Genomic DNA, 13,571 nt, shown 5'->3' on the forward strand with positions numbered 1-13,571 from the left:
TTCACAGTATAGAAAATTGAGTTTCTCCTCCATGAATGTTTCTGGATGCTGTTAATTGTGCAGTGTAGATGCTGCTTGGGATTTTGCAGAATGTTATTTTGTGTATTTTGGTATTTCTTATGGTACATTTTGTTAGGGAAAGGCCTGTCTCTGCAGTCAGAAATGGAGTACACCCGATAGAATCAGATTAGTGCAGGCCCACAGTGAGTTCAAGTGGGTGAGCTGTATGTGAAGAGCATTGCCTTGGAGAGCTTTGCACTCACCCCTGCAGGCTGGTGTAGCAGGACTGGAATGTCACAGAGTTAGTTGAGCTCATCAGACCCACTTGCTATTAACTCTAATAACATTTGTAGTGATGACACGGTCACATCTTGCATCGGATAAGTTGTCACGTCTGGTGTTTTCCAGTTCCTGACGACACTTAGAGGCAGTTGAATGTTGCTGTAAAAATGCTGGAGTCAGCTGAAAGTATAGAGAGGGTTTAGATAGGCAGAATGAGATTCCTCAAGTTGTTATTTCACCAAGTCATTGAGGTTAATGCTTCTCCATCCATAATGGCACCATGGGACTTTATACAACCAGAAGTGGTCAAGACCCTTTGTTGCTTTTTTCCTGCTGAAACTTGGCAGCTTCCGTGAGCACACCAACTGTTCAGTTGTGCTGGAACTCTGGGGCAGAGTTGAGCCAGAGGAGAGGAACCAATTACTGAAGTGCCAACAACCACTGGACATCACTTTGGGTTCCACCTGGAGGTTACTCTGCATGGTCTCACTTTGCAGGTGAGATCTGTCACAGTCACAGGACTGGGTGATGAAATTTGCAGCAGTGTAACAGCTTAAAATAACAAAGCAATCTGTTTCAATACTGAGGGTGTCTTGGGACACACAGGATTGTGCTTGTCTGTGATTTATATCACCACATAACTCTCCATATCAGATCTGCATGAAATTCAGTTTCTTATCCTGATATGAGCTTGTGTTGTATATGATCGTAGCAAGTAACAGAATGAAATCTGTGAGAATAGCTCCAAGAGGCTGCATTCTTTTCCACAAAAACAAAGGCACTATATAGTTCTTTTACAAAATTAAACAGAAACATTATAACCTATGACTCTACATCCCTGCTAAGAAGAATCACAAATTTTCCATAAAGACAAAAAGAAAATGTTTATGTGAAATGTCTCCCTTCTAGAGATTTTTTTATTTGAAAAGTATCAAATGGGTCAAAACAGAAGTATTTAATTTTGGGAAAGCTGCCAGTGTTGAGTGGAGCATTCAGACACCTCACATCCCCATTTACCTCCAGGCTGTATCTGTTCCTGTCTCCAGGAGAGACTGTTGTGCAGTGTAGGAAAAAAATATTTCAACCAAATAACATTGTCTTTGTAAGGAAATGGAAGCTTAGAGCACTCAAAGTACAGCTCCTAGGGCAGTAGCAATAGCTAGCAAGCATTCTGTGATAATTTCCCCCCTGCTTTTTTTTTTTACATCTACCTTCCTTCCCTCCCTCCATCCACTGAACTCAAATTCTAAGGTAGCCTTTGCTTTTTCGTATACTGACAGATTTAGCTGCTGCATTCTTGTCACAGAACACTTAAATATTCATTCTGCTTTTAATTTTAGTGCTGAAAGACTGTAGTGGATACGATGATGCAGGAATTTGGGCTCAGAAAATGGAAGACTTTTAATGCTTCGGCTACGTGTGAAGATTTATCAGCCAGGCTCCAAAATGAGCAGAGCTGACTGGAGTACTGCTTTAAATGATCTATTTCAGTAAATACACAGCCAGGATCTTTAAATGGCTAAGCATACAGCTGGTGTCTGATATCTAGAATGTGGCTGGAAGTGTTGTTTATTCAGGATGAGAACAGGTATTGTAGGTCTGTAGTACTGTACTGTACACATATATACACATCTGCAAATTTCTTTGTCTGAATTGCCAAAAATTAGGTTAACAAAGAAACATGTTAAAAATGATCTTATGGTTATTCCAGCTTGGATTTAATTACATTTAAGAAAATTTAGATGATTTATCTGTGTGTTTCTTATTTCGCTATGTTCTGGCAGTAGGCAGCCCATCCCCTTATTGCCAGCATCTGACTGATTAATTGGTCTCTTGCTTGATCTGTTTTCCTTTTTGTTTATGTATGACTTATTCTAGTGCTTTTCCTTTTTAATATGGTAGCACCAAATTTGCTCAAGGTCTGTGCACTAATGTAGATTAAAAGTCAAGCAGCTGCAGCTCTAATACATAATTGATCTACCAGTAGGGCACAAAGAACTGATTCTGGTTCCTAGATAGGAAATGCCTTTTTTGTCCTATGCTGTTAGCCTGAGCTCTTAAATCTATGTTAATTTAAAGTGAATAGACTACTGGAAATGGACAAATTATCCATTTTAATAATTTTTAAGAGATTATTTTGATGTTTGAGGCATAAGGATTTTTATACACAGACACACATGCACTCTGTTTGCCATGTACCTTTTAGATTTCAATGCAGTTCTGTTTGTTGGCAATTGAAAATATCTTACGTCTAGAAAATGTGGTACATTCTGAGTCTGTATCTGCCTCTTGATGTGACCCCACACCTGTTAATACCTAACAGAAGATTTTGCTTGCATCAACTATTTTTTTGTACAGGTGCAAGAGCTTTGTGACATGGTCTCAACAACAGCACCCGTTTGTGAATGGATAGGTTGGAAGAGGCCATGTCTGCTCATATTAGCATTGGCTGTGATTTTATTTCAGCTTGTCCTGTGTTGTTGAGGAATGACTCTTTGACTGTTCAGTTAAGAGGAGGTAGAAGCTTGTTTAAGGTTTAATGTTCATTGATACTCTTGCTGAAATGAGGAGTTTTGTATTTCCAGCCTCCTTCTGAGGTACACACGGTGGTCACAGCAGGGGCCTTTACAGCTGTGGCGTGAATGACAAGTGGGTGAGGGCTCCGTGGTTGTGGGACTAGTAGCATGGGTGTGCTGGATAGCATGGCTTGTGTGGTACTAATGGATGGGAAGTAAGAGTCAGCCAGCAGGGTGTCTCTGCTTTCCATTAAGTCCACTCATGCATACCATAAGCCATCATCCCTGTTCTGGGGATTTAATTCTCTGATTAGCATGAAGCACTAGCACCAGAGTGACAGTAGTAGAGGAAAGCAGAAAATTTAAGCCGCGCTGTAGAGGAGGATTGCAAATCGGAATGTGGCCAAATCAGAAAAGTAGAATGGAAGGAGAGGGAAGGAGGGTCTTTTTGCACATATTCTTATGCTTCCTGTAAAAAATAGGCCACGCTGTTGTAGTATATTGCATTGGAGTTAAGATGCTACAATTTGAATATGGTTTTAGCAGCAGAGCAATAAACATTTTGCAATCTCTAGTTACAAACATCGGAAGATGTTACTTATGCAAAAACAATATCTTTGTAAATAATGCTATATTTAGAAAAAGACATACTTTCAGATGTTGGTAGAGCTAAGAGCAGAACAGCAAATTGTCAGTTTCAAAATGGAAATTGAACTTCTTTCCTAGAGGTTTCATTAATGAGTGGAGTTAATTTGACTGTTGCTTTCCCTGGTCTGTGAGCTCTCTGTGTTGCCCTGTGACATTTCTGAAAAGCTGGACGCACTGGTGGGTGCCAGAACTGGGGAGACAGCTCATTCCCAGCCTTTGAAAACTGAACTTGTTCAATGTTGTGCAGACAGCTTGGCAGTGGCTGTGTTTTGCAGTCCTGGTTCAGAGAAAGTGATGCATGAAATGTCAGGGTTTGCAGGTAAGGTAAGCCTGCATTTAGGTGGAGTAAGCTGAGCACATTTTCGACAGTCACTTGTGAAGATGAGTGACCTCGTGCAAGCCAAGAAGCTTGAGTACTTTACATAGGGTAAATATTAGCATTTATCTGCAATTCAGTTTTTAATTGACTTTGAGAAGTCTATCATCACACTGGTTACTTTTGCTGGTGATGAATTTCAAATATAGCACAACTTTGGTAAGTGATTTGAAATATACTAGGTAAAAAGACTATTTAACCTCAGTGATTTTATATTTTTCATCAGTGTCTGACTTGTTTAGAACTGTGTGCTCTTATATTGTTTCCTTATGTTCAGGTGGACCCTTCTGTGTTTCAGTTCGTTCCCATGGCCTCTGGTCCTATCACTGGGCAACACTGAAAAGAGCCTGGCTCCAGCGTCTTACACCCTCCCTTCAGGTCTTCATGTACATTGCTGAGATTCCCCTGAGTTTTCTCTCCTCCATGCTGGATATTCCCAGCTCTCTCAGTCTCTGTCCTTATGAGAGATGCTCCAATCCCTGAGTCATCTTCCTGGCCCTTTGCTGGACTGTGTCCAGTGTGTCTTTGTCTGCTTCGTACCGGGAAGCCCACATTCCAGACAGTTTCAGAGTTGAGTTCTTTTCTCTGTGGGTATCCATGTGACGTGAACTGAGGCTACTGTTGTTTTCTTTTGCTGACAATACATTCACATGGGTTCCACTTTTATTTTAGCAAGAAGACATCTGCATTTCTGATTTTGATCTCCCAACTGCTTGCATATGAATTTTCAAGAGTTTCCAAGGTGTGATTTTAGGAGAGATCCTATCATCACATTTTGTCATTACTGGCATATCCTGATAGCACAGCAAACACATTAGCCTTGTCCTAGATATGTATGATAAAACATGTAACTATTTATTTTCCCAGTTTTGCTAATCTCTGTTTTTACTGGAAGTTTTCCTCCATAGAAGCCGGCACAGAGACACCCATGCTTATATGGCTTTGCAAAGACAGGGGGCTGATGTCTGAAGTTAGAATTCAACAGCAGTGATTTGTGGTCCTCTAGAGTAATAACTTGAATGACAGTTCTCCCTCAAACAATATTCAAGTTCCCTGGACTCCCAGGCACATTTTGCATGTGTGTACCACCAGCAGTCGTTCAGGAGTGCAGAAGAAGAGGGAAGCTGAAGTGGAGTTAGCATGTAGGCAATCATATCTTTTCAAGTATCTTTCTAAAGATAAAGTAGCCGAGCAGTTCAAACTGAGGCTTTCCTTAAAGCTGAAAGTCTGAAATAAATCTTTATTCTGTACTATGAGAAAGACATTTGAACACTATTTGGAACTGGAAATAGATTTGTCCTGTGGGGAACTGACTTCTTGAAACTATGTATACTGCATAGTTCATGATACCTCTACTCTTAATAAAATATAATACTTATTAATGGATCTCAAGTCAGTTATTCAATTTCCACAGTAATTTAAAGCTTAATTGTGCTGCACTCTAGATCTCAGTGTCTGCCCTCAGCTGATTTTTCTTAAATCACTATCCCTCCAATTTTACAGTTCAGTTCAATTCTCAGGACTGTCATTTGCATGGAGTGACAGATTAAAATTGGACAGCTCAAATGATTACGACTCTTAGTGCTTACTGCAGTGATGGAGATTGATTCCTCATAGTATGAGGAAACATATGGCTCATGAAATAACTCTTGAAACACTATGGCTTTCAGTTTATTGTATTGTTGTAAATTGAAACTTACAAAGGCCTAATCCAATTTTAATTCATCTTGTCTGAAACTGAGAGTTGCGGTTTTGGAGGAGCTTTGGATAATAAAATTGTAGGCACCACTTTAGAAGTTCTCCAATTTCAGGGGAGAAAAAGTGAATATTATGGTAGGAGAAATGGTATCTTTCAACTCAGTAACTTACTGGTACTGCATAGCTATGCAATGCTATTTGAAAACATGCATTTTTGCCTCTGTGCAGGGTCTTCGTTCACCTTATCCATCTGCAGACCTGTGCACCCTATTGCCTGGACAGGCTCAGAGTAGTTTCTTGCAGATTTTGGCAGAAGCCAATCCTGAACTGAAAATCCTTAGGCTGGGTCTGGTTCTAGGAGATTGTCAGCTGGGATGATATACGAAATTATATGGAAGGCGTAAGATTTGGTATTTTTTTACTTTATTTGAGTTTAGGTCTGCAAAATGAGTCTTGGCATGTGACTGTAAAACATGGGTCTTCCACGCAGGAATACTTTGTATTTCTCTTTCTCTACCTTCCTGTGAAAATTTTGAAAAGGGGCTAGAGAGGGAACAAGATGAGTATGTTTTTCTCTTGAGCATCATAGTAATTTCTTGATGCCTCTCCCTGAATTACTTTTTAATTTAATCTCTTCTGCTCCTCACTTTTACCTTCTTTCTATAGTTTCTGCCTTGCCTCATTTCTTTCAATCCTTGTCTTAACATTATCTGAAAATTCCCCTTCCTTCCCACGTGCTGTTTAGCCTAGTCACATTTGGAAGTCGTCAGGTACAAGGAAGGGGGTGGTATCTGATAGCTACTGATGCTCCTCCTTGAAACTACCTCAGGCCCATGGGAAGCTTTCTGCGTGACGAAAGGCATCCTGACAGTAATCCTGTGGTCAACAGTTTGGCAGAGACCAAGGGCTGTTTGGACAGTCTCACTGACTAAAAGAGGATGACTTCAGGACGAGGGTGGTACCAGCTGAGGTGCTGGTGTGGCATTTCAGCTCTTGCTAGGCAGTCCCTGGCCAAAGACTTCTGCCTTCAGGAATTGAGTATGGAATCATTTTTGAACAGTAATTTTCCACATTATTTTTATTCCACCAGTATTATGAAAGCATTGTTACTGTATTTATGCACAGCAGTTAGCAGTATAGTGTTTTTTCTTTTTGTCTGTAATCTTAATCTAATAAGACATTCACAAGCTGCCTGGAAAACAGACTTTTTTTTTTCCCTATGGGAATTTCCATAGAAGAATCACCATCTGATAATTGCATATTGTAAAGAATGATTTTCATCACAGGGTAGAAAACAGAATGGAAGAACCTACTTCTACCGTAGTTCTTACTGTTTTTCTGGCTTTGCTGATTTGGAAAATAGCATCAGGCTGCAAAAAGTTTTGGGTTCTTTGCCCCCTTTTTAATATCTCACATTCCAAATTAAGAGTTAGAAAAGAGTCAGTGTTGATAGTTGAAAACAGTATTGTCCTTGGAAAACAGCATTTTTTATTTCTTCTTTAAAATTAAAGCCTTTATTTTCAAGGTTTAAACTAAACTAATGGGCCAAGAACCAATGTCCAAAACCCCAAGTCCCTGTCAAAATGAAGAATTGCTAAAAGAATCCCACAATTTCTAACTAAAACTTAAAAAAAAAAAAAATCAGGTCAAAACCTATTGAAATTAATTTTCAAAGAAATAAAGTAATTTCAAATTAAAATTGAGGTTTTAGACAAAATACTTTCTTTATCAAGCCCACCTAATTAAAAATTGAGAGTGATATAATCCCTTTATCCAAATAGTGAAAGCACAAAATCTATGTAGGTTTTAAATTTTATTATATTTATATATAAACATGCAGACACATATGGTCAAATGGCTTTTAAATCCCACCTAATTAATTTAAACAATATAGAATTTTTATGAGTAGCATATTGAAATGAAAGATGGAAGACTATTTGAAATTAAAACAGATACTTCAATAAAAAAAGCAATATTGTCACTGGATGGATACCATCTCTCTTCTCATTTCATTCAACTTAACATATTTCTATATGAGCTGTAAGATAAAATGACCAATAGAAGTGAAAAGGACTGCCAAAAGTCAAATTGCTTCACTGGAAGCTTCTTAGCAAAATGACAACATCCAGTTCTAGATAATTAAATCTTATTTTGTGGGAATGTCACTGAATGAGGTTAATTTGCCTTTAGGTACTGTGCTTTTGGTTGAACACAGTAACAAAAATTTATTTGGGCACTTTTTGTTTGTCTTAGAAATGGTTCAACATTGTCTAATAAAAATGAAAAGCTGAGACTAGGAGACAACAACAGTTCTCTTCTTTAGTCTTACAGAGGGAAATCACTTGTGCAGCTGTTCCAGGGATCAAGCAAAATTTCACCACCTGAGATTTCTTTTTTTGGATCTGAACCTTAAAGTCTCCTGTTGTTGGACAACCTGAAGCTTAGTTTCTTCAGAATTTACTAATTTTCTCATAATGAGTTAGGGTGCTTATTCCCTGCCAGTCTTGCTGCATGTTTGGTGATTCAAAGCTGTCTACCAGCTTCCAGACTAGTTAACTGTGCTCCTGGTCTGGTTTCTCTTCTTTGTTTGGGTGTCGACATTGTCCTTTGTTTTGAAAGGTTCTTTGCTCACCTGTTATTTATTCTCCCTAGTGTGTTTAGCATCTGTTTTTGTAAAAAAAACAACCCAAATGCTTTTAGATGCTACAGATTCACTTTCCAGTCTTTTAATCATCCAATCCTCACCACTGGTTCCAGTCATGTCTTGAGCATGAGTGATCAGTTTTGACACACAAGTTTGTTTGTTTTGAGGTGTTGCAATTACTCGTGTCACGGATGGATGCTGGCAGGAAGTTTGGTATTAGGAATGCCTTGTTCTTTCCTACCTTCAGTGAAAGTTAACAGTTTGGTAGCAAGATGGGTGTCCTTTCCTGATGTGGATGGCAGTGATTCTTGGTTCCTCTGGTAGTTCAGCTCTTGGAGTACTAAGGAAGTGAACTATTCCTTCTAGTCAGAGCCTTCTCTTTCCATGATTTTCTATAGTCTTCTCTTTAAAGAAGACTGTCTTAAAAATGATAAAAATTAAGCTTAGTTGTTTAGTCATGCTGCATTTTGTAGCAGACAGAATGTTTCAGTTTCTTTCTAGTGGAGCTTTCCATTATAAGGATACTATTTTTGTTCATAATATTTTTTTTTTCTCCCTAAAGTGCTTGACTTTTTTGGAAAAGCTAAAGGAGAAATAATGTATTATCTTCAGGAACAAGTCTTAAGTCACATTTAAGAAATTAATAGTTTTGTATGCTTTCTTTGAACTTGCAGTTTTTGTTAGGAAGGTACAGCTGTTACAGTTTTGACTTTGTAACCTCTTGTTGTCTGCAGATGCTACAGCCTGAATTCATCAGAGCACTCAAGTGCAGCCTTAAGTGAAGTGTGTGAGTGTATTCATTATGTTTGTCCAGACTGTCCTTTGAAGGATGTCTCTAGACTGTCTGCGAAAACAGTTTCACTGCACATAAGGACAGCAAACCCTCAAAAATAACCCCAGAGCAACATGTGCCCAAGAACTCTCTTGGTGTTAGTGTGTGGCAAGGTGTGTCCAGACAGTCTGTTTGCAGGAGATGAGCAGCATACTTGTAAGGCTCTGATGAGAATGGGCTGCCAAGGCACCTTTGGGCACACAGTGGTCTCAGCAGTTTCTAAGACTACACTTCTAAAAGCTGTGCAAACAAATTTTATGACAGTACTGAGCTCAGCTAGGAGGGCTACTTCATTAAAAGTAATCTTCAGAGGTTTAAATGTAGACACGATACTCAAGAAGAAGAAAATGCTATGGGCTTTAAGAAGTTCTTTGATTTTTTCATTTGGTAAAGACGAAAAAGGTGGGTCATTTTTATTATTTCTATGATGACAGTCCTGACACCACTAAGAAGACTCACAGTGGTTTTCAGTAGGAATTTGGCACTTTTCTTTCTTAGGTACTGTTGAAAATGTCATATACTGTTTTTCTTGTTACTACCTGTGCTGTAAGAGCTCCTGCTGGCCAAAGTGGAGCAGGGCACCCTCTGTGAAACCCTGAGAGCTGGCGTAGGTGATGGCTGAGCCCAGCACTGGGTGGAATTTTATGTCTGGCAAGTAGAAACCTGGCTTCTTAGTATGTGCCAAGGGTGGTAGCAGGCAACAGCAGCTGGGTCCTTGGAGAGAAAGCTTGTAAAGATAGTTTGTATAAATTATGTTTGGCAGAGAGGTAAAATTGCTGTGCTGTGAGTCCACAGAACCATATATCACAGGAGATGGAAACTAAGTGAGGGAGTTTGCTTGGGATCGTTCTGCGGTGCTGGCCATTCACTGGTAGTCCCCCAGTCCTCCAGACAGCAGCATGGGGGCATGCCTCTTCCTTGGCAGCCTACTGTTGTCACTTGCAAGCCTCGTGTCACAGGAACTGTGGGCTCTGATAGTAACTACCTGCTTGCCTTTGTCTATGGCATGGCCGTGTCCCAAACTGTGCTCATCAGAAACATGCAAAAGTTGTGTTCCACTGCTGAAACAGAGGTTACAGTGAATGGGATGAAAAATCCACCCACTATATACATAATTAGTTCTTTTTTGTGGTTTGGTAATACCCCATCAGATTTATTACTTTTCCAGTCAGAAGCACAGCTCACTTTACAGCTGATCTCCATCTCTTACTGTTTTCTGGCAAGAGATTCCATTTACTTAGAATTCATGTGATTCATGGGTTACAGGCTCGTCTGTTGAAGTACAGTACGTCTGCAGAGGCAGTTGTGACTGCCACTGTGCTTGTAACCTAATCTGCATAAAACCCCAGAAGAATCAGTGATTTGAAAGAAATTCCTACCTGCTGTTTGTGTAGGATGACCATCTGTCTGGCAAATCCCCACGTGGAAGTCAGATACATCTGAGAAGAGCAAGACAACCTTCTGACACCTGCTTCTCCAGCAGATGTAGTTGCTTATTCTGCTTTTTTATTTTCTTCAGCAGGTGCTTTAGGGATTTGCTTTTGGATCTGCTTTCAGCAGCTTTTGAATACTAGTCTAAGTACTGTGTAGAATGCAGGATCATTCTGACCAAATCACCTTTTTTTTTTTTTTTGGCACAAATTTTGAGGGGTCCTAATTACACCTTAGGAAGTGCTTCTGAATCTGGGCACTGCAGTTCAGTTCCAGAAACAGAGAAATACCCAACTTCTTTAGTTCCAGAAAATGTATTCAGAATTTCTGAAAAACACTGAGGCAAACTGGCTTTTAAGATCAAGTGGCATCTTCTATTTGAGGATTGTTCCCAATATATTCATGATCCTCCATGTAAATGGTTTCCAAGATGCAGGAGAAGAGAGTATACTTGTCAGAATGGTACTTTTTAAGGATAATCCTTTTGTCTGCTGGAAATTTTATATCTTTAAAAAGACACAGAGCATTCTGAGGCCACATTAGAATACAAATGCCTATGGCACTCTGCTCTGAATCTGTGTTTGTACGTCAGTTTGAGATATTCTATTCATGCCTATTGAGATATTCTTATTCACAAATTGTCCTCAGTTTCTGTGTGACTCTCAGCTCCACTGAGATTTCTGGAGCTCTAAGTGCGTGCTCTTTTGTGCATGGTATGCAGCATGAAGCCCTGGATTCCTTTGCTGGAGAGCTGGCCACAATAATCCAAATAAACACAACCTTCTGTAGACAAATTGTAAATTCTGTAACTAAAGGTTAAGGTGTCATCCAGTGATTTATCCTGCCTAATGGATTTTTTGGTTCACTGTGATACAAACATAATTTACTCATAGTTGTGTCCTTGAAATGGTGTTTGGGGATCTACAGTACTGAACAGGGTGTATTATGCGTCGAATTATCAACCATCCTGTTCAATATTTAGTTAACGCTTACAGGAGTTGGGCCTTTAGCAAAATGAGGCTTCTGCAGCAATCTTTCAATAGGATTGTTTTATTGCAAAGCTGCTGTTAATCAAAAGTTTCTGGAGAAAAGCTGCAAAACAGACCATTGATTGCATTGACTGTTGTGCTCTGGCCAGCCAGATGTGAGCAGTGTGTGTTGTAGTCATCCTTCCTGTAAACTATTGTCAAGGTACTGCCTCCTTGATGGAAAATCCAGCAAGTTGTTACAATTTGAAGGTCAGAGGTACCTTGCTGTAAAGCGCCTGCGGGTTAGGCGTACTTGACAGGATGTGAATGGATCCTTGGAGAGGAGTAAGCAATTTGTACTTCATTATTCCCCCAGGTCTGAGCACATTTGCAGAACTAAAGAGGTTCTGTGAATATGCATGCAGTTTCACTTTTGCAAAGTATATCTCTATGTGGAAACATTTAATGAAAGATTTCCTTCCTGCAGTTTCTGCCTTCCTTTTGTGACAGTTCTTGTTTGGCTTGAATAGTTTATAATTTTTTTCTTGGGCATTTTGTTGGTGTGTGCTGTATGACCCTATGCTTCAAGTGGTGCTTTGCAGATTACATCTAGGCTGCTGTATGTTTCTCTATGGCCTCCTCTCTTGTCTCCAGAGGAGGCAAAATAGGTCTATTTGCACAATGCACCCTGTCAGACCATTTGATTGCCTCCTTTTGAGCCTATGATCCCACTGGCACAGACCTGAAGCTGCCTTTATTGCATCCACATAGGAGGAGAAAGAGAGGAGGAAGAGAAGGAGGTATAGCTGGAAAGGATGTCCTTGTTTGTTACCTGTATGGTCAGATGGGAGCTGCTGCTGCTGTGAGGAACCTGGTTTTGATCTGAGTGGCTGCCTATGCTGTGTCACCTGTTGAATTAAGCTTCAAATGAAAGCCAATAATTTAATAAGTGTGTATAATTAAGAGAAAATTCACTGAGAAGGTTCTGACATAAGCCATTAAAAAAAGGGAGCATGCATATACTGCACCTGTTTACACTTCTTTCCTCCTTCCTCAATGGTGTAACTCTGGGCAATGTAGGAGACGGCTTATTGCATCGTTTGTGCATATGATCAACCAGGCAAAGACAAAATGAGGACACACAAGGAATTTGGCAATTGTATTCCAGGACAGAGTGGCTGCCCTCCTCAAACTGCCAAACCCTCTGGCATATTCTCTCGACTTAGAAATTGAAAATGCATATCAGAATCTTTTCCTAGTGAGTTATCTGCCCCTTGTGATTTTCAGCAAGTAAAAAAGAAAAGCCACTGCTTCAATACAGATATGCTGTCCTTACATTTAAGTTCCCAGAAGGTCTCTGACTATGTGACAAGAATTACTGTCATGGATATTGCATAACAGTTTATGCATAATCTTTAATGCAGTCTCAGTTTTATGAAATATGGATAATATTGGAGACATTTTGAATAGTAGTTTAGATTTACACTTTCTTTTTAAGGTGGAGACGAGGGACATTTTTAGTGCTCTTCAATGTCACTGGAAGAGTTGAGATCGTTACTATTAAAAATGAATAAAATCCATAGAAGTGGAAAAGAGAAAAATACATTGTATAAATGGATTATGGGCAAATCATAAATGTTTAAAGCATTTCTGGAGGTTAGAAATGCCATGCCTTTATTTGAAGAATGTAGCTATCTCAGCACACTTCCTCCACGCTTACTCTGTCCAAGCTGTGTTACTCCTTGGTGTGGAAGGTTGGAGCCCAATTGAGAGAACACAGTTTGGAATAATCTTTCTTCTTGTTAAAGGTTTATTATTAAGATAAAGGCGTTCAGAGAAAAAAATAAGGTATTTGATGCATGCCCTACATATGTTAAGAGTCAGCTCAAATTGTATGTATTTGTTTTGTGACACACAGGACAGCTTTCCAGCTCGGTTTGGAGGAATACATTTCGTCAATCAGCCGTGGTATATCCATGCCCTCTACACAGTCATCCGGCCCTTTCTAAAGGAGAAGACACGAAAAAGGGTATTCTTCTTTTTAATTGTCCATTTCCTGCCAGCTGCCGTCAGCAGATGCATCATAGTCTAATAAAGTAGATCAACATGAGGTATCAGCTTGCTATTGGTGGAAAATGTTTAAATATATCTGTGATGGTAAAAGGTACCTTCAGCT

At 39.5% G+C, this 13,571-nt stretch overlaps 1 protein-coding gene across 1 annotated transcript in view; it reads left to right on the plus strand.

Moving 5' to 3' along the window:
- The window catches only part of CLVS2 (clavesin 2), a 56,475-nt gene that overhangs the window by 27,296 nt on the left and 15,608 nt on the right, over positions 1 to 13,571 (plus strand). The window contains exon 3 of the mRNA XM_032101600.1: positions 13,314 to 13,424. Coding sequence (XP_031957491.1) covers positions 13,314 to 13,424 — 111 coding nt within the window. The remainder of the gene's footprint in view (positions 1 to 13,313; positions 13,425 to 13,571) is intronic.

This window comes from Corvus moneduloides, chromosome 3 (genome assembly GCF_009650955.1).
Source record: "Corvus moneduloides isolate bCorMon1 chromosome 3, bCorMon1.pri, whole genome shotgun sequence".
NCBI classification, from domain to species: domain Eukaryota; kingdom Metazoa; phylum Chordata; class Aves; order Passeriformes; family Corvidae; genus Corvus; species Corvus moneduloides.